The sequence below is a fragment of the Microtus oregoni genome, unplaced genomic scaffold (genome assembly GCF_018167655.1).
Source record: "Microtus oregoni isolate MIOR12 unplaced genomic scaffold, Mior012 000000F_ref0000247, whole genome shotgun sequence".
Taxonomy (NCBI): domain Eukaryota; kingdom Metazoa; phylum Chordata; class Mammalia; order Rodentia; family Cricetidae; genus Microtus; species Microtus oregoni.
Genome location: NW_024543059.1, coordinates 43,507,456 through 43,535,447, shown reverse-complemented (window position 1 = coordinate 43,535,447; position 27,992 = coordinate 43,507,456). Strand labels below are relative to the sequence as shown.

Below are 27,992 nucleotides of genomic sequence, written 5' to 3'. Positions count from 1 at the left end.
GGAGCATGGCCAGAAGGAGGGTCCGCTGGAGGCTCCGCCCACTCTCACTTCCGCCTCGGCCCTACGCGCCACGAACCGTTGCTGGCGCGTGCGTAGTGAGCCTGTGTAGGAACAGATCGCGGTGAGCGTTCCCCGAACCCTAAATTCCCCAAATAGCCAGGCCAAGGCAGGCTTTTCTTGGACCGGTGCCGAAGGACCCTGCCTAGCCCTAGTCTAGTCTTCCGGAGGCCGAGCTGCACGCACCCTCCAGCACCGAACCTCCCTCCAGGACGTCCCAACGCGCTGCGCTCCTTTTAAACGACAGGGCCCGCCCCAAAGCCTAAAGCCCGCCTTTTCCAGCCCCTAAACTCCCCCTTCTCACTGAAGTCCCCGCCCTGCAGGTCCAGAGCGCCGCCTCCTTAGCCGGCTTCTCCCAGAACCCTGATCCTCCTCCCGGCCCTGCAGTCCCTCCGTCCGCTTTTACAACCCGGGACCTTCCGTAGCCTTGCCCTTTATCCTTAGAGCTAAGGGGAGCCCCCACCCCAGCTTCAGCTCCTTACAGACTCCTGGCTGCTTCTAGGGCAGTGCTTCTCCACCTCCCTAATGCTGGACCCTTAATTGCAGTTCCTCATGTTGCGGTGACCCTCAGCCTTAAAGTTATTTTCGTTGCTACTTCATAGCTGTTGATTTTGCTACTGTTACGAATCGTAATGTAAATATCTGATGTGCAGGGTGTCTGATACACGACCCCTGTGAAAGGGCCCTCGGCCCAGGGGTCCCGACCCACTTGTTGAGAAGCTGTTCTAGGGTCTTCTCAGCCCCGCCCCTGCGGTCGCCTCTGGCTCGCCCCTCGGCAGGGATCCCCTCAGTCCCGAGTCTTCCTCTCCCGCCCTGCTCTCGGCCCTCCCCTGCCGCTGTCCTCAGGCTTCCTTGGCCCCTTGTCTCCCCAGTAACCAGATCACAACAGTGAGCGTGGAGCAGTTCGGACAGGTCAGGCACTCGAGCAGGTAGAGCCGAGACCTCGCCCCCGCCCCCAGCCGGCGGCTCGGAGGTGCGGAGAGGCGGCCTGGGCACCGAGTCAGAGTCAAGCGGCCGGACCCAGACTGTGTGTTTGGGTGAGCGAAGTCCCGGAGTCGAGACCCAGGGAGGCCTCAGCGCTGTTGGTCGTCCTGCGGCTCTGACTCGCACGCTCTGTTGTCCCCTGCAGGAGCTCCGCCTCCGTGGCCACGATGCGTTTGGGCATGTCAACCAGGAGCGCCCGCTTCGAAGAAGGAAGCGAGGTCTTCCTGGAGGGACCGGGTAATTTATGATTCCATTTCTCTGAAGTTCCTCTCCTGTTCTCAGCTTCTCCAAGTTCCAGAGCCTGGGCTGGGGAGGCCTCCCAGGAGCACCCTTTCCTGAGGTCAGATTAGAGCCCGAACAGAGGGGACTGCTGACATGTGGAGGGGCCAAGCCAAGCAGTGGGGTGGCCGGGAAGACCTCGGACTTAAGGAGAAGTTTGAGTTCCAGCATCCAGAAATCGCCAGGGGAGGACCGCTGAGATGGTTCAGCGAGTAAAGCTCTTGGCACCAAGCCTGACAGCCTGAGGAACCCACGAGATGAAAGAAGAGCAGCAACTCCTTCTGGCCCTCCTTACACCACAGAAGTGGGATTTAAATCAGAAAAAGAGAGGGCACTGGCGTGGTGGCACACGCCTTTCAGCCCAGAGCCGGGGAGGCGGGTGGAGTTTGCGTTTCAGGTCAACAAGGGCTACATAGTAAAACACTGTCTTTTTTTAAAATTATTATTATTATTGTTATTATTATTATTACTATTTTGGTTTTTCGAGACAGGGTTTCTCTGTGGTTTTGGAGCCTGTCCAGGAACTAGCTCTTGTAGACCAGGCTGGTCTCGAACTCACAGAGATCCGCCTGCCTCTGCCTCCCAAGTGCTGGGATTAACGGTGTGCGCCACCACCGCCCGGCAGTAAAACACTGTCTTAAAAAAAAAAAGCCGCCGAGAAGAGAACAGCCTAGGGTAGGAGCGTAGGGTTTCTCAATCTTATGGACGATGGTTTGGGTCAGTTCTCAGTCGAGGGGCGAGGAAGCCGGGAACCTGGTTGGAAAGATTGAAGGGATGAGTAGGGCAGGCTCCTTGGGACTTGGATGCTAGGCTGAGGTGTAGGAAGTCCTTAGGAACTTCGTAGGGAGATGAGTGGAGACTGGGAAGAGATGAAGCATGAGCCCAGAGGACAAGCGGAGAGAGGGAGGAGCAGTCAGGAGAGAGGGCACCCACTGAAGTGTAAGAGGGAGTGCCACTTTCTCTAGCCACACGTGCCAGAGACCAGGAGGCCTCCCAGGAACATCCTCCAGTCAGAATGGGTTAGGAAAAAACGGGGGTCCTTTTGGCTGGGAGACACGGACTGAGAGGGAGTCCCAAACGATGCCAGGGCAGGGGCTGCAGTACAATTTTAGCTTGCAGGACCCCCAAGTGAGCAGGATTCCTCGGTTCTGGGGATGACTGGCAGTCATGCTCCACTTTGAGTCCATTTCCTGGTCTCGCCCATAGTGGACTGGGAGCTCAACCGCTTGCAAAGACAATGCAAGGTGATGGAGGGGGAACGACGGACATACAGCAAGGAGGTTCACCAGCGCATCAGCAAGCAACTGTGAGCTGGCGAGAAGAGCGGAAAGGGATTTCTGAGCCCTAGGAGGAGGGAAGGAAGAAAGAGGGGTCGGGAAGTACAGGGCTAAGGGAGGAGCAGGGGCAGAAGAGTGGTAGTGAGAGGGACAGGATAGAGGGGTAGGGACAGGAGGAAGTACATACAGGGTCCCAGAGTTGTGGTATCTCGAAGAGAGTCAGGTGCTGGGGAAGGGACAAGGTAGGGGAGGAGCAGGGTGAGGAATCAGAGGAGGGAAGGGGTTGAGAGAAACACAGGGTGGGGGGTTGGGGCTCAGTGAGGGGCAGCCGGCAGGAGCTAGTAGTTGTTGCTGGCTTCATGGTAGGGACCTCCTCCTCCCCGCTCCTCTCGGACAGGGAGGAGATTCGGCAACTGGAGGTGTTGCGAGCCAAGCTCCAGATGCAGATCAGCGTGGCGCAGAGCCAGGTCAAGCGACTGAAAGACAGCCAGCGTTTGGAGGACATGGACCGTCTACTCAAGTGCAGGGCTCAGGTGCAGGCGGAAATAGAGGCGCTGCAGGAGCAGACCCGGGCACTGGACAAGCAGGTGGGTTCTCCTAGTCGGGTGTCATCCCATCAGACCTTGTAGTATCTGATCTAAGCCACAGCGACCTATCTGAAAGATGGAACCACCAAAAGCCTTCATCCAGAGATAAGGGTGGCATTTACCTTTGTAAAATCAGCTCTCAGAAAACTGAGGCTGGAAGGTTGCTGGAAGTTCTCCTGTGAGCTACAAAAGAATTCCACCTCCTGCAATGTGCCAGGCATAATAAAATAGCTTCCAAGCTCTAAAATTTGGCTGAGAAAAAGCAACTTTGAATACCTTTAACCATTGGAAAAGATGACTTTCTAATTTGGGGGAGTGTGTTTTTGTTTTGTTTTGTTTTTCCCAGGTCAAGGAATTTCTCTGTGTAGCCCTTGCTGTCCTGGTACCCACTCTGTAGACCAGGCTGCCCTTGAACCTGGAAATCTTCCTTCCTCTGCCTCCCGAGTGCTGGGATTAAAGGCACATGCCACCACACCTGGCTTTTTTTCCTTTTTTTTTTTTTTTTGAGACAGTTAGCTGTCTCGTAACTCAGAACATAACCCAGGTGGCCTGGAACTCACAGAGATCTGCCTGGATCTGTCTTCCAAGTGTTGGGATTAAAGCTGGGCTCTGGGAAGCATTTTTTGAAGTAGTGGATTCTAAATTTTCTTAAATTCTCAGTAAGGTTTTTTGTTTTATGCTCACTGATGTTTTAGCTGCACATACCTGGAGTTACAGACAGGTGTGAGCTGCCACATGGGTGCTAGCAATTGAACTTGGGTCCACTGGAAGAGCAAGCAGTGCTTTTAACCTCTGAGCCATCTCTCCAGGCCCCTCAGTAAGGTTTTTTTGCTTGTTTGTAAACCTCTGGAAGTCAGAGTCTTGGTGAGAAACAGCTCTGAGAGCTCAAAGCCTTGACTTGCAGCTTGGCTGATTGTCTTCTGCTGACATTCCTGTCCTGGCCTTGTAAGTGGTCTGAAGGTGACTCAGTTGAGTCATGCCCAACGTGGACTGCTCACTCACAGAATGTGGCAGGGTGACGCTGTCACTCCCTTGACTGGGTTATGGCAGAAAGACCCCATTTAGTAGACCACAGACTGAAGAGAAGACTCCCACCAGCACTGAGAGCCACATGGCGGGGGCGGCAGAGGGGCCCCTCACTCAGCGGTGAGCTGCTATGCAGGCTTGTCACCAGCTAGACATACTTGGGAAGAGGGAATCCTAACTGAGAAAATGCCTCCCTAAGGTATCCTGGGTGCCATTAGAAATCAGGCCCAGGAAGCCACGAGGAAGCCAGGTGCCTTCCCTTCCCAAACTTCTTCATGTGGACTGTGTTCAGGATATGTGAGCTGAAAGAAGCCCCGTCCTCCCCAAGCTGCTTTTTGCTCATGGTGTTTCATCACAGCAACAGAAACCTTAACTAGGACAGCTGCCAGCAGTTCTTGACGAAACTCAAGCCAGCTCACAATTGCCTTTGGGAGATCCTGAGCCTAGGGACCCTAGAACTATGACATCAATGGTACTGATACAGTTTAAATATGGCTAGATACCCAAAGGACAATTTCTAGAGGCTGAGAGGGTCTTCCCTCACCCCTCACCAGCTGCAGCACTGGGGAGAGTAGGTCCAACACCATAGAGCTGGCCCTCCCCCGGTGGTGTGGGTGCAGGAGAGCTGGCCTGTAGCATGAATAATAAAAACCAAGAGACAGACAGTGGGGTTCAACCTGAAGATCAGAGAAGCAAAGCAGCCAACTACTAGAGAGACCTTTTACCTCTACCAAATCTTCAGACTGAAGGGGTGAGAGCCTGTCTCCATGAATCCTCAGACTCCACACTCCGGTGAGCTCCTGTCTCCTTCCTGTCTCCACCTCCCTAGTGCTGGGATTGAAGGTGTGGGATCCCAAGTGCTGGGATCACTTTTGTGTGAGCTCTGTTTCTATTTTAGACAGATTCACTTGTGTGTAGTCCCAGGGTGGCCCTGAACTCTATCTCCTGAGTCCTGGAATTAAAGGTGTGTGCCAACACTCCCTGGCCTGTATAGCTGATTAGTATGGCTTCTTTGTGTTCTGCTCTTCAGGCAAGTTTAATTTACTAAAATGCAAATAATATACCACTATATTACCCTTCTTGTCTAAAATAAAAAGAAGTCTATAACTAGTATGAGAATAACTATATACAATAAGTACAATGACTATACACAATATATACAGGTAATAAATACATTAACAGTATCTAGTCCATTTGCATTTGACAAATTTAGAGAAAATACTCCATATCTATCCTATCTTGGTGAGTCCAAAGTCTTGTACCTAATATCTATCATAACTTGCTTTCTGCATCTGGCAAGCAAGGTAAACTATATAACTCTCTAGTCTTCAACTCCCTCAGAGACCCAAGAAGGAAATAATATTAACTGAGTAAGCAGGAAGTGCAGGTAAACGACTTCCAAAGAATGTGAGAAATGACAGAAGCATCTGGCTGCCTGGACAGCCACCCAAAGTTCCTCTGCAACCTTGGGGCAATCATCATCAACCTGCAGGTCTAGTATGTCCCACAGACTTTTCTGTGAAGCAGGATATTCTGAAGGACTGTCTCTCCTTGTCTTGACAAGGTTTGGCAGTTATTCTATTTTGTGTCTTGCTTTGTCCAATTAGGACAGCATACTGTCAGCAGTCGAGGCAAGGGCACTTTCTTGCCCAACAGTTTACTTTTGCCACAAAGAAAGTGAACTCCATGTGGAGTTTCTTCCATGCTCATTATCTTCTCTGAAGGAGATTGGTGCTGCCAGGAACAGACATGTCTCGTCATGAAAAGGAACCTAAGTTATTAAAGAATCTTAAATGCCATACTCTGTAGATCCCTGAAGTGTTTGAAGATGACCCTGAAAACATACCTAATGTGACTATAAGTTCAATTATAATAGGTGATTAACTACTAACCTGCATTTCCTTATTATCCTAAACAGTTGGTCATAATAATTTTCAAGGACTAGAGATTTGCATTACATTGTTAAATGAGCTGTATAGGTACAATACCTTGAACAAGAGTAGAAATGTATGTATCTTATGTTCTAACAAAATTCATCTCAAAATTGTTTCAATATACAAAATTTGTATATAATATATAAAAATCCAATGTAAAACATTTAAAACTAGTAGTTGCTTTTTAAAATAGATTCAATAATCTACTTTTTTTTTGATTTTTGATACAGGGTTTCTTTGTAGCTTTGGAGCCTGTCCTGGAACTCACTCTGCAGACCAGCCTTGCCTCGAACTCACAGAGATCTGCCTGCCTCTGTCTCCCGAGTGCTAGGATTAAAGACATGTGCCACCACCGCCTGGCTAATAATCTACATAATAATCTTATGTCTATATCCTTCCTTTTTTCTTTTCAGAGTAGATTCAATAATCTTTATCCTACCATATCTGTATCCCCACTTTTTCTTTGCAAAACAAGAACTCTACATCTAACCTCCTTTGTTCAACTTTCCTCCTGGCCATACCAATAACAATTTGTAACCAACCCTCCTAAAACATGGCAAATAGCCACACACACCAAATGGTCAAAACCCCAACCTACCTCTTGGGAATGTGGGTGTCGTATTTTTAAATTTACTTCCTGCTATCTGGGTGGCAACGTTATATTTAGGGGATCCTGAAAAGAAAATTTTGGGTTAGTTGTCAAGTAATGGGAGATGCAGCTGTATCATTTGTTGTCCAGTCTTTGCATAACGGGAAAGTGCAGGGCTTGTCTCAAGTCCTAGCTAGAGCAGTCTGTTAGGCTGAATCATCTGAGCTAGCCACCTCGAAATTGTTCTGAGCAGTTTGCAGTCCAAAACCAATCTTTAGGTGGTGTTTTTCAGCTTAGTGGTGTTATCCTAGTCCTGGAGGAACTGTCGTGGGGCCACATCCTCCTTTTGGAGACTTCAAAGGTTGCTGTTAGGTGTACTCATGGGTCACTGCAGGAAACTGATAGAAACTCAAACCCAAAATCATGTACAGGAAGGTATAGGAAGCCTTTTTCTAGAATGAGTTGGTACTCTATATGACCATTAATATCATGACAAAAAATTTAGAATATATACATATATGTGTATGTGTGTATTAGTCTTAGAAAATTTATAGCTTAAGAAAAGTTGTTAAAGAGTCAATATAAAACCAAAGGAATAGCCGGGCAGTGGTGGTGCACGCCTTTAATCCCAGCACTCGGGAGGCAGAGGCAGGCAGATCTCTGTGAGTTCGAGACCAGCCTGGTCTACAGAGCTAGTTCGAGGACAGGCTCCAAAGCCACAGAGAAACCCTGTCTCGAAAATCAAAAAACAAAAAAACAAACAAACAAACAAAAAAACCCCCAAAGGATTCTGAGATTAGTGGCAATAAAATAGTCCTTAAATATTTGTTTTTCTCCTGTCCCATATCAGGTGGCTCATCTGATACGAGACAGAGATTTTGGATTTTACTTTTTTTTTTTTTTTTTTTTTTGGTTTTTCGAGACAGGGTTTCTCTGTGGCTTTGGAGCCTGTCCTGGAACTAGCTCTGTAGACCAGGCTGGTCTCGAACTCACAGAGATCCGCCTGCCTCTGCCTCCCGAGTGCTGGGATTAAAGGCGTGCACCACCACCGCCCGGCTTGGATTTTACTTTAATAAGCATGCTTGGGTTTAGAGAAGGAGAGCCACACTCAACTCCAGAGCCAGCTTTAACTGGACTGAAACTACAAAGAGACAATTTGCATTATGTATCTGTAGAAGAGCAGAAACATTTGAATCACATGGTAAAATACCATCCATGTCATGCTAAACTATAGATTCAGAAATTGCTTACGTATCATCTATTGACTGACCTACAAAATATTGGCACAGGGTGGAGCTATTTAACATTTCCTGTGGGAGAATCTTCCACTGATAAATCTTAGCAGACTGAGAATTATTATAAGTAGGCACTGTGGAGGCAAATTTTCTCTGTCTTTTTCTTGTAAAGGTATAGTGAAGAAATGATCTTTTAAATCAATAACTATAAGAGGCCATCCTTTAGGTAATAGAGGAGGCAGAGGAATTCCAGGAGTCCAATGGCTGAGTCATCTTATTACAGGCCTTAGATCTGTCACCATTCTCTGTTTTTCAAATTTCTTTTTAACAACAAATACAGGAGAATTCCAAGGGCTGGTTGATTCTTCAATATGGTGAGCATCTAGTTGCTCCTGTACCAGCTGTTCTAAAGCCTGCAGTTTCTCTGTTGTTAAAGGTCATTGCTCAACCCATACAGGTTTGTCTGTCAACCATTTTAAAGGTGGGGCTGTGGGTGCCTTTGAAATATCAGCAGCTGTTGTGCCCTGTTCTTCTCTTAAATTTTTTTTAGATTTATTTATTTATTATGTATACAACATTCCTTCCATGTATGCCAGCAGGCCAGAAGAGGGCACCAGATCTTATTATAGATGGCTGTGAGCCACCATGTGGTTGGTGGGAATTGAACTCAGGACTTCTGGAGGAGCAGTCAGTGCTTTTAACCTCTGAGCCGTCTCTTCAGCCCTGTTCTTGCACAACTTGAATGGTTGATGACTATTCCTTACAGAACCTTCTAATATTTTCCCCAGAAACATAAGTTAATTTATGGTTCATTTCTAAGATTGGGGAGAATGTTAATCTGAGTATTCCATTGCTGTAACAAATTACATCCCCACAAATTCATTATTATGTTAGCTACGTATGGTTTTAATATTCTTCTCTGTCCTTCTGGCCCTGTGCTTTCTACCCATTTCCCACTCTGCTTTACCTGAGAGAAAGCTCAGATCCCTAAAAACTGAACATTTGCATCCAGAAGAGACCAATTTGGATGCCAAGATTCTGATGAAATTATTGTTACATCCACACCCATTTATTTGTATTTTTACTTTTGGTCTTTGTTCATTTATAGAAGTTTGCCAAAGTACTTACTTTATGGTTGCTCCTGAATTTTCTGTTCTCTCTTCAATAACTGTTCTATTATCCAAAACAGTATGGTTTCTTACAATAGGGATTTGGTTCTTTAATTGCTCTGGGAAGGAATTTCTTCTATGATGGCAGGAAATGACTGAACCAGATTTGGCACAGGGACCTGCGAGAGGCCCCTCATGGAGTTTCCTGATGACAAAGGATTCCCTTGAATATTCCTCATTGACCCACATTAAATAGTCCAATGCCTGTCTTTGTCACACCATCTGCAAAATCTAGAAGGGAGTTGCATTCAGAATGGATTAGGCTTAGAAAAAAATATTTCTAGGAATACCCTGTTTACAGTCCCTTTTAAGGTGACCTTGGTTGCCACAATTGAAACACATGACATTTTGATTTTTCTTCAAACCCCTGGAAATCATCTCTCCTATCTAAGTATCTTCACGGTCATGAGGTTCAATATTGATTGGATCTCGAATTCATTCCTCCAAAGGTGCTGACCTTGCATTTAAAGGCCTAATTATCCTTTTACATTGAGAATTAGTCTTTTCAAAAGTCAGAGATTTAATTATTATTTGTATAGCTTCTGAATTTGGTGTCATTCATTCTGTTTACTACTGATGTCAGTCTTTGTAAGAAATCTGTGAAGGTTTCTTTTGGGTTCTGCATGACTTTAGTAAATGATTAAATCTTCTTTCCTACTCCTTCAGTTCTGTCCCAAGCATTCAAAGCTGCTGCACTGCATAAAGCCAGGATGTGACCATCACACAGAGACTGACTTTCTACAGTAGCATAGTTTCCTTCTCCAAGAACTTGATCTTGAGAGAGTTCCTCACCTCTAGCTTTGCTCCCTTGTTCTATAGTCTTAGCATCTTCTCTGACCTAGGTACTCCATGGTAATTGTTGCTCGGAAACAGCTTTAACCAACTCTATCCAGTCATTAGGGATAATTCTATTAGGAACTGACCACGAGTTTAACAATTGCTTCACAAAGTGAATGCATGCCATAGGAGACCATTCCTTGATCTCCTTAAATGACATTGTCACAGGAGTCCAGTTAGCTGTAACAGAGCCTCTGCCATTTGGCAGTTCCTGTAAGGTTGCTGGATATAATAAGGTTGGCTGTTTGAAAACCTTATGCTGTTCCTTTAAAATCTTAAAATGCAACACTGAAATTGGTGCTGCATTAAATTCCTCTGTCTGGATTTGATTATCTCTGTGGTCTGTTTTATTAGTTTTTTCTAAGGCCTCAGATTAACCAACTTTTTTAGTGATAAAACAAAGATGATCATGCTGATAGTGTTTACAGCTGAAAATATATAAATCCGATCTAAATTACCTATCCTCTCATCTAATTGTTCCATTTTCAAACTGTCCAGCGTATTATCATACAGAGACACAAATCCTTCCAATGTAATGGTGTTTCCAGGTTTTTTAGTTGTTTTCTTTTTCTTGATATTTATTTTTTTTTCTGATGCCCAAGTAGATGAGTTTTATTCTTGGTATTTATTGAGCTCTACATTTTTCTCTGTCCCCTGCCTGCCTCTCCCCTCCCCACTTCAAACCTCCCCCAAGGTCCCCATGCTCCCAATTTACTCAGGAGATCTTGTCTTTTTATACTTTCTACTTCCAATGTAGATTAGATCTATGTAAGTCTCTCTTAGTGCCCGCATTGTTGTCTAAGTTCTCTGGGATTATGGTTTGTAGGTTGACTTTCTTTGCTTTTTTTTTTTTTTTGGATTTTCGAGACAGGGTTTCTCTGTGGCTTTGGAGCCTGTCCTGGAACTAGCTCTTGTAGACCAGGCTGGTCTCGAACTCACAGAGATCCGCCTGCCTCTGCCTCCCGGGTGCTGGGATTAAAGGCATGCGCCACCATCGCCCGGCGACTTTCTTTGCTTTATGTTTAAAAACCACCTATGAGTGAGTACATGTGATAATTGTCTTTCTGTGTCTGGGTTACCTCAAAATAATGTTTTCTAGCTCCATGCATTTTCCTGCAAAATTTAAGATGTCGTTTTTTTTTTGTTTGTTTGTTTGTTTTCCTTTGTTTTTTTCTTTTTTCCTGCTGTAAATGTACCACATTTTCTTATCCATTCTTCAGCTGAGGGGCATTTAGGTTGTTTCCAGGTTCTGGCTATGACAAACAAAGCTGCTATGAACATAGTTGAGCCCATGTCCTTGTGGCACAATTGAGCATCCTTTGGATATATACCTAAAAGTGGTATTACTGGGTCTTGAGGAAGGTTGTTTCCTAATTTTCTGAGAAATCACCACACTGACATTCAAAGAGGTTGTAACAGCTTGCATTCCCACCAGCAATGCAGAAGTGTTCCCTTTTCCCCACAATCTCTCCAGCATAAGTTGTCATCAATGTTTTTGACCTTGGCCATTCTTACAGGTATAAGATGGAATCTCAGAGTTGTTTTGATTTGCATTTCTCTGATGACTAAGGATGTTGAACATTTCCTTAAGTGTCTTTCAGCCATTTTAGATTCCTCTGTTGAGAGTTCTCTGTTTAGGTCTGTACTCCATTTTTTTTTAATTGGATTATGTGTTCTTTTGGTGTCCAATTTCTTGAGTTCTTTGTATATTTTGAAGATCAGCCCTCTCTCTGATGTGGGGTTAGTGAAGATCTTTTTCCATTCTGTAGGCTGTCTTTTTGTCTTGTTGACCATGTCCTTTGCTTTACAGAAGCTTTTCAGTTTCAGGAGGTCTCATTTATTAATTGTATCTCTCAGTGTCTGTGTGCTGGGGTTATATTTAGGAAGTGGTTCCCTGTGCCAATGAGTTCAAGTGTACTTCCCACTTTCTCTTCTATAAGGTTCAGTGTGGCGGACGTTATGTTGAGTTGTTTCCAGTTTTTCAACTAATTCCTCACTTTAAGAATTCCCAGTTGTCTACTACATCGGCTGTGGATGCTGGTGAAGATGTGAGGCTGACTGCTGCTGTGTAAAGGCCTGGCTGGGTTTCAAGGCAGCTACTTCATTTGGCAGCAGCCTGAGAAGAAGGTTCAGGGAGAAAAAGGAAAAACCTAGCTGGTAGGGTACAGGTAGGGTAGTGATTCTGGCCGTGTGGAACTCCAGCCTGTGCCAATGACTATAAAGCCGCAGGCAAATGGCTTTTTTTGTGAATTTGTACCCCAAACATTGGGTGCCAATAATAAAAACCCAGAGACAGATATTGGGGTTCAAACTAAAGGTCAGAAAAAGCAAAGCAGCCAACCACTAGAGAGACTTTTTTTTTTTAAATTTATTTATTATGTATACAATATTCTGTCTGTATGCCTGAAGGCCAGAAGAGGGCGCCAGACCTCCTTACAGATGGTTGTGAGCCACCATGTGGTTGCTGGGAATTGAACTCAGGACCTTTGGAAGAGCAGGCAATGCTCTTAACCACTGAGCCATCTCTCTAGCCCTAGAGAGACTTTTTTAACACTATCAAATCTTTAGACTGAAGGGGTGAAATCTGGTCTCCATGAATCCTCAGACTCCACACTCCACCGAGTTCCTGTCTCTTCCCCTTTATATTCCTCTCTCTTCCCAGCTGTATCACTCCTGTCTCCACCTCCCTAGTGTTGGGTTTAAAGGCCTGTGATCCCAGGGGATGGAGAGATGGCTCAATGGTTAAGAACACTTACTGCTCTTCCAGAGGACTTGGGTTCAATTTTCAGCACCCACATGGCAGCTAACAACTGTCTCTAATGCCAGTATCTGACACCCTCACACAGACATATATGGAGGCAAAATACTAATGCAAGTGAAATAAAAGTAAATATTTTTTAAAAATTAAGGGCATGTGATCCCAACTCCTGGGATCATCTTTGTGTGAGCTCTCTTTTTCTTTTAGACAGATTCAATCTTGTGTAGCCCAAGGTGGCCCTGAACTCACAGAGATCTGTCTGCCTCTGTCTCCTGAGTCCTGGAATTAAAGATGTGTGCCACTGTTCCCTGTCTGGCTCATTTGGCTGACTAGTGTGGCTTCTTTGCCTCTGATCTTCAGGCAAGCTTAATTTATTTAAACAAATAATACGCCACTATACTGGCCCCTGAACATCCCAGGGTCAGTGTGGAAGCGCTGACCTTGAAGCCTGAGAGCAGATGAGGTGGCTCCACCCACCCCCTCCACCCCAGCAAAGCAGAGAGCTGGCCCTGGTAGTGCAGAAGTTGGAGTGGGCTGACCAACTCAGTTACCACACAGGCCCAGACAGACCCAGGGCTTTGAGTTGGCCCACCCCAATACCTATCTACCCAACTAAGATCTGCTGGAGTGTATGAAGGTGCTGGCCCTGAGGACCCAAAGCTGCAGGATCTCCTTGACACAGGACAACAACAGGCTATCTGAGAGGAATCCCCGTGTGATTCCAGTAATGTAGAGATAGCAAGGGGCCTGGAACCAGACCACTGACTCATTGCAATGAGCATTTGCAAGTAAAACTGTTTGGGCCAAAGGGTAGACTGGCTGATACACCGTGGCACACTGCAGCTTCCACTGTGAGATTTTTTAATTTGCGTTTTAATTTTTTTTTTTGAGATCGGGTTTCTCTGTAGATTTGGGGCCTGTTGTGGAACTCGCTCTGTAGACCAGGTTGGACTTGAACTCACAAAGACTCATTTACCTCTGCCTCCCAAGTGCTGGGATTAAAGGCATGTGCCACCACTTCCCAACTTGCATTTTAATTTTTTAATACTTTTATTTTCTGTTTTCTTTTGAGGGGGGAGGGTTCAAGGGCAAAAGGCAGATATAGAGGGATAAGGAGATGAATGGAATTGGGGTACATGATATGAAATTCACAAAGAGTCAATAAAAAGTTAAAAAGATGGGGCTTCATGGGAAGTCCTTAGGTTACTGGGGATATGGCTTTAAAGGGAGTAGTGGGACCCTGTCTTTCTGTCTTGGCACCCTGGATCCTTGTGGATGGGTTTGTTCTGATGCTGGCTCTCAACCATCCCTCCCTAGGGCCTTCTCCAGGTATCCAAAGCAAGGGGGCGCTGATGGAGGCCTGACACTCCTCGATGTGCGAGCCCCACACCTTCTCTTACTGCTGTTGTTGCAGGAGTGGAAACTGACTAGTGCAGCCGTGTAGACAGTGGTCAGTTCCCACAGCAGCATGTAGCCCTGCGGGGAGTCCCGACTTGTGCCAGCACCCCAATGCTGTGTGTTTGACAGGAATGCTTTAGCCAGCACAGTTCCAGCAGCCCACTGTTTGGGTCACAAGAAGTCAGGAGCGATTTGTAAAAATAATATGTATAGATTCAAAATGTTCCTATTTAATTTTTTTTAAATTTGTTTTTATTATGTGAAGTGTGTGTGCATCGAGGTACCTGTGCAGGCCAGCAGAGGGCGTTGGAGTGCCCTACAGCTGGAGTTCTAGGTGGTGGTGCATCATGCCAAGTGCTGGGAACTGAACACTGGTCCTCTGTACGACTCTCAACTGTGCTCTTAACTGCTGAGCCAGTTCTCCAGCTCCATAGCTCATTCTTGAAGCTCACCATTTGGGTGTGTGCACTTGGCTCTGCTCCTCCCTTCATTTCTGAGTTGGCCTGCTGGTCAACCTACACCGAGGGCTCTCAGGACATCTGCTCTGTATTGCATAGAACTAAATCCCAGAATTGAAAATGAAAAAAAGTGTTATTGAAAAAGTATTCTCACCAACAGGGTTTCTCTGTGTAGCCCTGGCTGTCCTGAAACTCACTCTGTAGATCAGGCTGGCCTTGAACTCCCAAGTGCTGAGATTAAAGGTTTGGGCATCACTACCTGGCTTTTTTGTTGTTTGCTTTTTGAGACAGGGTTTCACTACATAGCTCTGGCTGTCCTCCAATTAAAGGTGTGCACCGCCAAGCCCTGTGTTGTGACTGAAGATTTAACTGGAGTGGTTGCGGATTCACTTGACATTTCAGAATGGGGAAGGACCCCTGTACATTTTGCTCAGTTTTCCCCAGTGGTAGCATTTTTGGGTTTTGATTTGATTTGATTTTTATCAGAGCAACCACTGAAAACTGGTTCAGGAAAATGTCACCTTGCTGAGAGACAAATACCTTGTGGTAAGTCCTCAAGCCACTAGGTGCGTCTGTTAGGCCCGTGTGCTGTCGCACATGTTACATGGAAGAGGCTGGAGTTGGCATCTTGGTGCATGTGTATGCTTGCCGAGGTTTCTGGAACTAGGTCTCCTCATGGGGTGCTCCACTGGAAATTGATTCTCAGCTCTGGAGATCACTGTCCAAGATCATGGTATTGGCTGGGTTGTGCTCAGGGGGAGCCATTCCTGCCTCCTCAGGGTCTCACCTTGTAGCTCTGGCTGTCCTGGTCCCACTCTGTTGGTAACTTGTGTCTAGCCCCATCCTGAGGTCCTGGGGCTCAGGATGTTTGATAGGAGTTTCTGGGAACACTATCTGGCCTACAGCAGTAGCTGGGAAGACAGGGCTAAGTAGTCCATTCAGTCTGCACTCTGCTGAGTAATCCACACGTAGCATGTGGATGGACGCTCTGGGGACTCTTGCTATCTTAGTCTTCCAGCATCCTCCTCTTCCTGGACCATGATAGCACCGACGTAATCCTTCCATCAGGAGAGTCAGAGGCAGGTGAATCTCTGAGTTCAAGGCCATCCTTCATAGTGAGTTACAGGACGACCAGGGATGTACAGTGAGACCCTGTCTCAAAAACCAGAACCAACCAACCAACCAACCAAACAAACAAAAAAGGTAGGTGGATCTGTGAGTTTGAGGCTAGCCTCAAGGACAGGCTCCAAAGCTAGGGAGAAATCCTGTCTTGAAAACCCAAAACCAAAATAAACAAAACAACAACAAAACCGAAATCAGAATGAACTAAACAAAAATAAAGATGCCACCAGGAGGGGTAGAGCTGGCTCTGGCTCTTTTGGACCACAGTCCCCGTGGTTGCGCAGACTTGGGCCCAGTGGCTGCAGAGACGACAGGGACTGATGCTCTTTCCCAGACGTGTGACAGCGCTTCTTCTCTCCAGATCCAGGAGTGGGAGAACCACATCCTCACCCAGAGTAAGAAAGCCTCGACTCCTGGTGTCATCTTGAATCAGAAGATGAAGATTCAGAGAAGGATCCAGATTCTAGAAGACCAGCTGGACAGGGTGTGTGCCTCAGGCTCTCTAGGAGGGACCTCAGGCTCCGACATCTGTAGACAGACACTGTGGGCTTAGGGGTCCCATTAGGAGATCAAAGGGCCCTGGGGTGGGTAGGTTTCAGGCTCCCATGGAGGAAACAGGGTGGTCCCCACCTCTGGTAGGTCCTGGACCTACCTCATAAATGCTTGAACACCCTCCCCAGGTCACCTGTCACTTTGACATCCAGCTAGTGAGGAATGCGGCCCTGCGGGAGGAGCTGGACTTGCTGCGCATCGAGAGGGGTCGGTACCTGAACATGGACCGCAAGCTGAAGAAGGTGAGGGAAAGGAGCCCTGGCCCTGTCACCCCTCTCCAGCCCGATGTCCCAGGCAGAGCTCCTAGGGCTCAAGTCCACCTCAGTGCAGGGGAGAGGAAGAGCACAGCTCACCTCAACTCTGTCCATGCAGGCTCGGTGCAGGGGGAAGAGAGGAAGAGCCAACCCGCCCTACCTCCCTCTTTGCTTTCTTTCTTTCTTTCCCTTCGTTCCTTCCTTCCTTCCTTCCTTCCTTCCTTCCTTTTCTTCCTTCTTTCCTCCCTCCACCCCCTTTTATAAAATTTTTATATCAAAACAATTTCAAACTTATATAAAAGAAGTGGAAATTGTACACAGAACCTCTATATGTCCTTCACCAGGACATATGTATGTGTTCATATATGTACACACATATAGATTCCTTGGGAGTCTTACTTTATAGCCCAAGCTAGACTTGAACTCCTGGCAATCCTCCTGCCTCAGCCTCCCTGATTACAGAAGTGAGCTACCATACTTGGCTGAAATTGGTAATTTGTCTTTCTTTGTCCCTTGCCTCTCTCTTAGTCTCTGTCTCTGCCTCAACCTTGGTCAGTTTCTCTCTCCTTTCTTTCCCACCCCACCCCATCCCCACCCCTCTGGTTCCGTATTTTGGAAGTGTCTGGTCCAGCTGTGTTTTGTGGAGGTCCCTGTGGGTACCAGCAGCTTCGCATCTGTTGAAGGATGCCATGTTAAAAAGAAGTTGTTCAAGTCCTTCCTAGCCAAGAAGGAGATGCTCTGGAATGGAGTCTCCTTCGATGAGAAGCGTCTACTGGAGCTCTCACTATATGGTCTCAGTGGCCGCTAACGTCCTTGCCTGAAATTCCCACTGCCCTGGCTGGTGTCACATTGCTACTAGGTTCAGCATTGTGACTTCAAGATGAAAGTCCACAGTCACTCTGACACCTGGTCCTCTGGGTGCATCTTCCCGTCCCCCCCACCCTGTCTCCGCCCCCTCTCCTGTCCTGTCCTCTTTATTCCTTTTGTGTGTGTCTCTGCTTCCCAGCAGAGGAAGTGCCGTGGTCTCGTTACCTTTCCTGCCCTTGTCCCTCACTTTGCTATTTCTCCAACAAGTTCCCGTTTTCGTTCTCTCTTTTTAAATTATTTATTTATTATGTATACAATGTTCTGTCTGCATGTTTGCCTGGCCACCAGAAGAGGGCACCAGATCTTGTAGATGGTTGTGAGCTGCCATGTGGTTGCTGGGAATTGAACTCAGGACCTCTGGAAGAGCAGCCAATGCTCTTAACCTCTGAGCCATCTCTCCAGCCCCCATTTTCTTTCTCTTAAAAAATATTTTGCTTTTTATATTTAATTGTGTGCATGTGTGTTTGTGAGTTTGTACATATGTGCAAGGAGGTAGTGAACTGCCCAGTGGGGGTGCTGGGAATTGAACACTCAACCTTTCGGCCCTTCTCTCCGAAGTCCTATATTTTTCCTGGTGGTGAGCAGGCACTGGAAAGTCAAGGTTTAGGCACAAGTGGCCTCACTGTGACCGTGTTGTACCCTCCTCCACACAGCTTTCGTCCTCTGGACACACCGACTGTCAGCAGCACACTGTTGGGTGGCCGCCCTTGCTGTGTCTTTCCTTTCCCCTAGGAGGGCTTGGGCTTGTGTTAGGGACCTCCCTGACCACTCCTTGTTTCCCTGTCTTCCCCATGCTTCTGCTTTTCATCTGGGCACAGTCAGCTTCATTTACTTTATTGGTGATCAGGTTTTTTGTTTGTTTGTTTGTTTGTTTGTTTTTTGTTTTTTGAGATTCTCTGTGTTGCTTTTGGACCCTGTCCTGGAACTAGCTCTTGTAGACCATTCGAACTCACAGAGATCTGCCTCTGCCTCCCGAGTGATGGGATTAAAGGCGTGCACCACCACCACCTGATGGTGATCAGTTATTTTATGGTGTGGTTTTGGTTGAACTTTAACGCTGAGGTGCAGCCCTGCCTTGTTCCCTTTTAGTTTTCTCTCATGTCTCTGTTGACTTAATTTATCTTATAAATCTGTAAAACACTAACAAGCCAAACAAAACTGTTGCAGAAGGGCTGGCACACTCTCATGTATCTATTTGCGCGTCTCTCCAGAGCAGAGACTGCAAGGCAGCTGCAGGCCAGCCTGGGCTAGAGATCTGTACCCTGTCTCAAAATGAAAAAAACTGGGGTGTGGCTCTGTAGCTCCTGCCCAAGCTCCTGGCAAGACCCCAGCCCTATAAAACCAAGCTAAACCTCCGAAAACCATCCCAAGAGACATCGGCACAGCTCCTCCTCGTCTCCCTCAGATCTGGTGGCCCTGCATTACCAGTGTTCTCAGTTTCTGGCTCTCCACTGCTGGGTTCTTTTCAACAAAGTGTGTTTGTGTGTATGTTTGCTTCTCTGTGTCTGTAGATGGATGTGATGTCTCTGCTGTTCCTTCCTTTCTCCCGAAGACACATGGCTATTTCTGAAGCTAGAAAAGAGAGCTGTAAGGTCACATTATATGTTGGTCTGTCAGTTAATCAAAGTATATGAGCCCGGGAATGTTGGAGAGCAAAGAGGCCCCTTTAGCTCACAGTACTGGAGGTGAAGAAAGCAAACTGCGCAGGATTATGCTGCCTAGGACCTTGGTCTCCACATCATGGCAGATAGTATGACGGACGGAACATAGGCACGAGGGAGATGCCAATTGAGGGAGAAGCAGAGGGTTGGACCTGGAGGAAGAACCTTGGTCTCTTCTGAGGTCAGTGGCTTTAGCAAGCTCACAGTAGGCCCTACCTTTAAAAAGTCCAACTGCTTCCCAGTATTGGCACTCAGCTTCCCATCCCAAGACCCTCGGTGGATACGGCACATTGAATCCCAGTATAGTCATGACATCCAAGCAGGTTTCCAAGTGGTGGTCAAGTTGGGCTGGTCCTTCTGGGTGAGTGGTCCCCAAGTGAGCTCCAGTTACCTGTGCCACGTGTCCTCCTGATTTTCCTCTCATTTTAGACCTCATTAAAACCCCTCTTCTGATTCAAGGTCAGACCGGTCTATGCAGGTTAAGGACAGGTGAGACTGCAGCTCAGAAAACAAAAGCAAAGTCCCGCCCTCTCCGCAAACAGAAAACAAAACGCCCTTTCCTGGAGAGCTGCTCTGCAGGGGTAGCCTAGGCCTGTCCTTGTGGGTGGGAAGGCCGGAGGAAGTCAGCTCACTGTGTCCCTGCAGGAGATCCACTTGCTTCAGGAGACAGTTGGAGCTCTCAGCACATCCTCTACCTCTGCTTACACCGCCAGGTAAGTCCCTAGGGCACTTGGGTAGCAGACAGTAGGGGTGAGGGCCGGAAGGTTGGAGATTCACAACGATGGGCAAAACCCAAAAGATACCCACGTCTCCTGCCAGACCCTGTTCCTTGGGTGCATGTAAATGGGCAGTTTTGTCTGTGACAGCTTCAGGCATACTTAGGGCTGGTTACCAGGGCCTGGGAGTCCTGGAGGCCTCTGGCTGTGGAGAGCAGTTAGTCAGTAGCTGTAGCTGCAGAAGCAGTTGGCTTTCTCCGCACCTTGGCTGGCTTGTGACCTCTGCCCTTCTGTGTAGGTGTCCTCCTATCCTTGGTCTTGTTCTCACCTTGCTCTCTCAATTCTAACTCTGAGGGAGGGAATCTGATTGGCTACACCATTGTCTGCCTGATGGCCTATAGTGGCCGCCCATTCAGCTCCCTGCAGTGGATCGGCAGCTGGGGCACAGGACAGGCTGGTTTCTGTTCTGGCGAGTGGTCTTTGGGTCAGGGGCTTGCTATTGTCAGGAGAGGCTATGTTTGTAGGTGAATGGCCCAAACTAACCTTCAGGGGTGGCGCTGGGAGGAGGCCCCCCACAAGGCTGGTGGAGACGTGACCCTTTGTAATTGATGACATCAAAGCTTTCGGCCCATAGTCACAGCAAAGCAGGACAGGGTGTCAGCAGGAGCCCCCCCCCCCATGTCTTGATAGGCTGTGATGGAGTGTGCCCAGCTTGGAGTGCAGCCAGTTTCTAGCTATAGGGCATTCACACTGCAGTGTTACCCAGGCTGCCCTTTCTGCACCTGCACCTGGGAATAATCTCTGGCAAGGCCTGGTCACTTCCTTTGCCCTTCTGAGTAACTGGGCACATGATTCCTGGCCTCTGTGTCCCCTGAGTGTCCACCAGGCTTGTCATATGCCTAGAACATTCTCTGCCTTTTGTGAGCATCTTCGTGAAGCCAGCGGCACTGTTCTCCCCCGGGCCCGCAGGCTGACCCCATCTTCTGTTTTTATTGACATGCCCTTTTCCCTCAGGGAAGAGGCCAAGACCAAGATGGGCCTGCTGCGGGAGCGCGCAGAGAAGGAGGTGGCTCAGAGTGAGACAGAAGCACAGGTCTTGCAGCGACAGATCTCACATCTGGAGCAGCTGCACCGATTCCTCAAGCTCAAGAACCATGACAGACAGCCAGATCCTGACATTGTGCAGAAGCAAGAGCAGCGAGGTGAGGCCAGTGCTAACCCAGGGCCCTCAGAGAGGGTGATGCTCACTGGGAGAAGGTGGGGCAAAGGAAAGAGGAACCCGACCTGGTGGGAGAGGATAGTGGAGCCAGTGAGTGCGTAGAGCCTGTTGGGGAGGGCAGGGTTGTTGGGGACCCTGGAGCCCTCAACATCGCTTTTCCCCCACAGCCTGGGAGGTGGCAGAAGGACTCCGAAAGACCTCCCAAGAGAAACTAGTATTGCGTTATGAGGACGCTCTGAATAAACTGGCCCAGCTGACTGGCGAGAGCGACCCTGACCTGTTGGTGGAGAAATACCTGGAGCGTGAGTGGGCACAGTGTGGACGAGGAGGTGGTGTTGCCCAGCCTTCCTGTATCTGCCATGCACCTTGCCTTGCCCTAGGGACTCCATCTGTCTCCAGTCACCCTTCTGTTGCTTTGAGTCCCCCCTAACCTTTCTCCCTCGGGGGTCCCTCCCTTGGGTCGGCACCTCTGATTCCTTCTTTCCACGTGTTTCCTTCTCTCTTGGGTTTCTTCCTCCACATCTGTCCCTCAGCTCTGCTTCCTTTCTCCCTGCAGTGGACTATTTCCTGGGGTCTTCCTGGATCTCCTGTCTCTGAGCGCATGTGCGGTGCCTCTCTGTGGCTGTCCCCGTCTCTTGCTATGACAGGTTTTTTTTCAGGTGTATTTTTTATTGATATTTATTGAGCTCTATGTTTTTCTCTGCTCCCCTCCCTGTCTCTCCCCTGTTCCCTTCAATCCTCCCCAAAGGTCCCCATGCTCCCAATTTACTCAGGAGATCTTGTCTTTTTATACTTTCTACTTCCCATGTAGATTAGATCTATGTAAGTCTCTCTTAGTGTCCGCATTGTTGTCTAAGTTCTCTGGGATTGTGATTTGTAGGCTGGCTTTCTTTGCTTTATGTTTAAAAACCAGCTCTGAGTGAGTACATGTGATAATTGTCTTTCTGTGTCTGGGTTACCTCTCTCAAAATAATGTTTTCTAGCTCCATGCATTTTCCTGCAAAATTCAAGCTGTCATTATTTTTTTTCTGCTGTGTAGTACTCCATTATGTAAGTGTACCACATTTTCCTTATCCATTCTTCGGTCAAGGGGCATTTAGGTTGTTTCCAGGTTCTGGCTATGACAAACAAAGCTGCTATGAACATAGTTAAGCACATGTCTTTGTGGCATGATTGAGCATCCTTTGGATATATACACAAAAGTGGTATTATTGGATCTTGAGGAAGGTTGTTTCCTAATTTTCTGAGAAATTGCCACACTGACATTCAAAGGGGCTGTGCCAGCTTGCACTCCCACCAGCAATGCAGGAGTGTTCCCTCTACCCCACATCCTCTCCAGCATAAATTGTCATCAGTGTTTTTGATCTTGGCCATTCTTACAGGTATAAAATGGAATCTCAGAGTTGTTTTGATTTGCATTTCTCTGATGACTAAGGATGTTGAACATTTCCTTAAGTGTCTTTCAGCCATTTTAGATTCCTCTGTTGAGAGTTCTCTGTTTAGGTCTATACTCCATTTTTTTTTTTAAATTGGATTATGTGTTCTTTTGGTGTCCAATTTCTTGAGTTCTTTGTATATTTTGAAGATCAGCCCTCTCTCTAATGTGGGGTTAGTGAAGATCTTTTCCCATCTGTAGGCTGTATGATGGAGTTTTTACAGCCTTTGTCTGCCTTGTTCCTGTTTGCTCTGTCTCTGTTTTTCTTCTTTGGTTCTGTCGTCTTTTAGCCCTTAACAATCAATCGGTCTGTTTCTAACTCCTTGTCCCGGAACCTCTGCTCTCTCCCAGTGGAGGAACGCAACTTTGCTGAGTTTAACTTCATCAATGAGCAGAACTCCGAGCTACACCACCTTCAGGAAGAGATTAAAGAGGTGAGCCAGGCCCATCCTCCTCACACCCTCCCTACCTCCCATACCTCCTCCCACCTCCTTAGGCCTGGAGCAGACCCAGATCCTGCCCTGTCCTGCAGATGCAGGAGGCTTTAGTGAGTGAGCATGCCAGTCAGGACACCCAGCACCTGCAGCAGGAGCAGCAGTGCCGAACGTTACAGCAGGAAGTGGACACGGTGTGCTCTGAGTCCCAGCAGCTGGAGGCACGCCTTCAGGCTCTCCGAGCTCAGCTGGAAAAGCTCAAGGCTGGTAAGTGTCCAAGGCTCCAGCTTCTTGGTTAGGAAGGAGGTAGTGCCGCGTGGGCAGCTGGCCAGTAAAAGGCAACTCATGGCCAGTTCTGCGTTTGCTTCTCTGTCTGTCCCACACTTTCCGGAAGCCCATCTAGGGTGCGTCAGTCCATCCATCTATTTTTTCCTCTGTCCGTTCATGAATGCCAGGTGTGTGATTGTTGGATCATAGGCCAGGGCACTTTAATATTTACTGGAAAATGCAAACAGTTCTCCAGAGCAATTTCTCTCCTTCCTTCCTTCCTTCCTTCCTTCCTTCCTCCCTCCCTCCCTCCCTCCCTCCCTCCCTTCCTCCCTCCCTCCTTCCTCCCTCCCCTTTTTTTTCTTTAGCTTTTCTTTTTTGAGGTAGGGTCTCTCTATTATGTAGCTTTGTATGTTTTAGAAGTCACATATAGACCAGGATGCATTCAGATTCACAAAGATCCATCTGCTTCTGCCTCCCAAGTGCTGGGATTAACGATATGGACCACCAGCCAGATGGTGGTGGCGCACGCCTATACTCCCAGCAATCTGGAGGCACGTGGATCTCTGTGAGCAAATTCCAAGAGAGATAGGATTGTTACACAGAGAAACCCTGTCTCGAAAAATCAAAGAAAGGAAGGAAGAAAGGAAGAAAGGAAAGAAGGAAGAAAAGAGCTATGGATCACCATGGCAATCTCTCAGCCTTCCCCCGCTGGTCCACATTGCCAGTCCGCATTTTATTTATCTATTTTAAATAGCTAAACATTTTAAAAATTGGATTTATATATTTTATGTGACAAAGTTTTGCCTACATGCATTATGTATGTATATACATACATGCATGCTTGGTGCTACATACATCAGAAGAGGGCATTGGGTCTCCTGGAACTGGTTTTACAGATGGTGCAAACCACCTTGTAGGTGCTGGAAATTGAATCCGGGTCCTCTGCAAGAGTAACAAGTGCTCTTAACTGCTGTGCCACCTCTGCAGCCCCACCATGAATTAGACTGTAGTTTCTCTTGTTCAGAGCTATGGGGGTTGTTTATTGGTTCTGCACACCAGTCTTTTGGAAATACTTTTTTGTATGGTTGGGTACTTCCCCACTTTCTTGTGTGAAATTTATCTTACACCTGAGGAGATGTAATCAGCTCTGTTTTGTAATTAGTGGCTTGGCTTCCATATCAGAGCCTGGGCCTGTCACAGAGGAAGTTACATGTGTGGGGCCCTTTGGTGCCTAGGAGGATTTCTCCTTGCTCCTCCCTACGGGACCTGGTGCTGTTCTCTGGTCCTGTCCCCTCCTCATTTCCAGGACAGCTGAGCGAGCTTTCAGAGACTGAAATGGAGACCACATTGCCTTGGGTCCCAATGCCGCCTGGTGTTGACGCAGGCATTGCCTTCCTCTTCCTGAGTCTCTGGAGGCAGACATGGTGGGGGTGGCAGGGCGAGTGTGGCCCCTGGCGGAGCTCAGCATGTGGCCCTTCTCTGTGCACACGCATGTCTATAACCATGTTAAGTCCGCACAGAGTCGCGCTGGAGATTTCCGCATTTAACTGTTGGCTTTTCAGTTTTCCATTAATTCCTGTGCTATTTTTATTGATTTCTCATTTGTCAATACCTTGAGGTGTGCCAACAGCATTACAACATAGTAGTGTGGTGATGCATCGTGGGATGCTTAGTGCTGTCTTCATCTTTGCGTTTTGAATATTCCATCTCCTGGCATGAACATTATCTCGTGTGCTGGACTGCACAGCTTCAGTGCAGGCGATTCTTATCTCCTGGTCTGGAGGCCAGCAGGGCTGTCCCTCCGAGTGAGGGCTGTGTGGAAGGGTCTGTCCCTGTATGCCTCTTTGATGCTGGCTGGCTTCATTTCCGCGTCTTGCAACTTTTAACCCATCATGTGTCTACACCATACATCCCCTCTGTTTTTCTTTTCTTTTTTCTTTTTAGTAGGAAGGGGGAGGGGAGGCTCAAGACAAGGTTTCTCTGTGTATCAGCATTGACTGTCCTGAAACTCACTGTATAGAGCCGCTGGCCTCGAACTCACAGAGATTCGCCTGTTTCTGTCTCCTGAGTGCTGGAATTAAAGGTGTGTTCCACCATGTCTGGCTGTTTTACTATTTTTTATGTGTGGGTTTACGTGTGTGCACAGGACACACATGTTTCCCCCTCTGTTTTATAACGTCACTTGTCCTCTTGTATCAGGAGCTACCGTGCTCCAGGTAACCTTGTCTCATCCTAATAAATCCTGTTCTGAGGCACTGGGAAGGTTTATACTCCCAATAGAGAATCTGGAGCCACACAGTTCACCCATGGTCATCTGGCTGTGCAGAACGGCCCCTCTCTCTGCACAGGGACAGTTAGGTGGTTTGCTGTTACTAGCAGAGCCGCCGAGTTTAGGAAATGAAGATGTTTGTTCAAAGCGTGTCCAGAGATAGCATGAGGCCTCTAGTGGGCAGCAGGAGCGGCAGGTTCCCGGCTCACCCGTGTGGGGAGGCCGGTTCAGCTGTTAACCAGAGGGCCTGCGGTGAGGGGCCATAGTGGGGTGTCTTCTGGGAGCCCTGGCATTATTGGGTTGGTGAAAAGTAGGTTTATTTCCAGCCAAGGTGTGCCATAAAGGACATCTCGTCAGGTCCTCTGTGCCTCCTTGAGCTCTGAGACTGGTAGCCGTTGTGCCTCGCTGTCTGGTCTTGCCTTTCCAGAGAGGCTGTGACCTGACGGAATGTCCTGTCTGACCCCAGATATCCAGCTTCTCTTCGAAAAGGCCCAGTGTGACAGCAGTGTCATCAAGGATCTCCTTGGGGTCAAGACCCACTTGCGGGATAGGGACATGCGCCTCTTCTTGAGCACCATCGAGAAGCGTCTGGTGCAGCTCCTCACAGTGCAGGCTTTCCTTGAGGTCCAGGTACATGATGGGGACGGAGCTATGGGGCCACGCTTGGTTAGGCCTGCACTAACTCCGGGCTCCCACACTCTCAGAACCATACCCCTTTGGCTGAAGTTGCCCTTCTGGCGCTGGGCCAGAGCCAAGAGGACCCTCCAAAGAAGATCACCCCACTCCAGCCTCCGGACACCATGTGAGGCTCGGACATAGCAGGGAGGGCGTATTCCAGGGGCAGAAAAAAGGGTCAGGATGGAGGGTTTGGGTATGGCTTGTGGGTATGGCCTTCTGGGGCACAGAGGGTGAGGTGAGAGCTTGGACGGGGGTGGGAGAGTGGGGAGATGGGGTGCTGGGGCTCCAAGGGGAGGGGAGAGGCACAGGACAACCGGGATCTGTGTATAAGGCAGAGCTGTGAAACTGGACTTTGTTTCTCCCACCTGAGGGAGGACCCCCCAGGTTTTGTGGTCAAAGAGGATTATCCTATGAGCAAGGAGGAGCTGCTGAGTCAAGTAGTGAAGTCGGTGAGAGTCGGGCCCCAGGGCTGGGACAAGGGCTCTGCTGCCTGTTGGGACTCTAACGCTGCCCGTGGGACTCTAACACTGCCCGTGGGACTCTAACGCTGCCTGTCAGGACTCTAACGCTGCCTGTCAGGACTCTAATGCTACCCCCCCTCCCCAGGTGGAGCTCCAGGACCTCCAGCAGCAGGAGGAGGCCGCCAGGAAGCTGGAAAGCAGCCCGAGCTTGGCCTTCTCCAGTACTCAGATCTCCCTGTCTGTCCCCAGCCTGGGGACCCCCAAGAGGACCAGCGTAGTCCCTGAGTCCATTCTGAGCCACAAGACAAGCCGAGGCCGTGGCGCCGGCTCCATAAGCCACGTCACCTTTGGTGACTCTGGCTCAGCCGCAGGTCCCATGACCTTGGCTTCTGTCAGTGCCAGTGCAGCACTGGTGTCCAGTCGGGGCTCTGTGGCGGGCCGTGGGACCTTCAAACACACCAGCTCCAGCAGCTACCTGGGCTCCACTGGCTACATGGAGACCAGCCGCGGTCAGGAGAGCACAGGAGGCGGCGTGCAGAGCCAAAGCATGGGATCGGAGTTGAGTAGAGGCCACGGCTCCAGCAGCGGCCCCGGATCCAGGCCCAGCTCCTCTACCAGCAAGGACTCGAGGGGCTACAACTAGGCCTGCAGGCCTTCCTGCCCCAGCCCTTGGCAGGTTCTCTAGCCTTAGTCTCCCTCCTCCCCAATCTCTCTGCCCCTCTCCGCCCAGGCCTCTTGGGTTCCCCCATCTCTTCCCACCTCCTGCTTGTTGTTAGTTCCTCTGCCTTGACTTTGACTCTGTGTCCCTCTTCCTCCGTGCTCCCCACCTCTGCCCTGCTCATCTGTCTCCCAAGCATCCCTGCATCTGACGTCTCTGTCTCTGTCTCCTTACTGGACTCCTCTCTGTTGCCTAGGTGAACTGTAACAATAGGAAATAAAGGTCAGAGCCCAGCTTTTCCCCAGCCTGGTTCCTTCTAGTGTGTTCAAACATGGCTTCAGCTGTTTCCAGCTCAGGGAAAAATATCTACGAGCCTGTTCCTGCATCTGCCTACGCCAGTGCCCATCCATCTCTGCATCCACCCACCCATCCATTTTCTGTCTTTTCCCTATTTCTAGCTCTGCTGAAATCTGTATCAGTCAGGACAGGCTGTGCTGTGCTGCAGTAGCCAACATCCCCTGCATCTGGCTCTTAGGTAGCCAGAGTTTCTCTTGCCTCTTTGTGGGTGACTTAGGACCTCTGTTTCACTTCATGATCTTGTCTGACAAAACAACCTCAGTCTGGAGAAGTGGGCCTGGGAAATAAAAGATGGCAAAGCAGATGCAACTCTTGGAGGTCAACGTGGATCCACTGGTCCCGTCATGCATATCTCCTAGTGGAACAGGCTTTGGCAGGGGATGGGACTTTACAGACAACCCTGATTGGCCCCATAGTGGGCCACAGTGAGCTGCGTGTTGAACTGAGGCAC

The 27,992-nt window shown here is 48.4% G+C and overlaps 1 protein-coding gene across 2 annotated transcripts; it reads left to right on the top strand.

Annotated features, from left to right (window-relative positions):
• The first annotated feature begins 105 nt into the window (after positions 1-105).
• On the top strand, positions 106-27,776 carry Odad1 (outer dynein arm docking complex subunit 1). 2 transcript variants are annotated; one of them, XM_041653260.1, is made up of 16 exons: positions 106-121; positions 930-1,094; positions 1,187-1,278; positions 2,527-2,626; positions 2,995-3,184; positions 16,072-16,194; positions 16,391-16,504; positions 19,690-19,757; positions 20,775-20,962; positions 21,147-21,281; positions 22,766-22,848; positions 22,947-23,115; positions 25,854-26,017; positions 26,092-26,189; positions 26,436-26,514; positions 26,672-27,776. In XM_041653260.1, the coding sequence occupies exons 3-16, from the start codon at positions 1,209-1,211 to the stop codon at positions 27,167-27,169; spliced, it is 2,079 nt and encodes a 692-aa protein (XP_041509194.1). In that variant the 5' UTR covers positions 106-121; positions 930-1,094; positions 1,187-1,208; the 3' UTR covers positions 27,170-27,776. The 2 variants fall into 2 exon arrangements, with proteins under 2 accessions (XP_041509194.1, XP_041509198.1); XM_041653264.1 differs by lacking the exon at positions 106-121 and having other exon boundaries at positions 723-1,094.
• Positions 27,777-27,992: the final 216 nt, after the last annotated feature.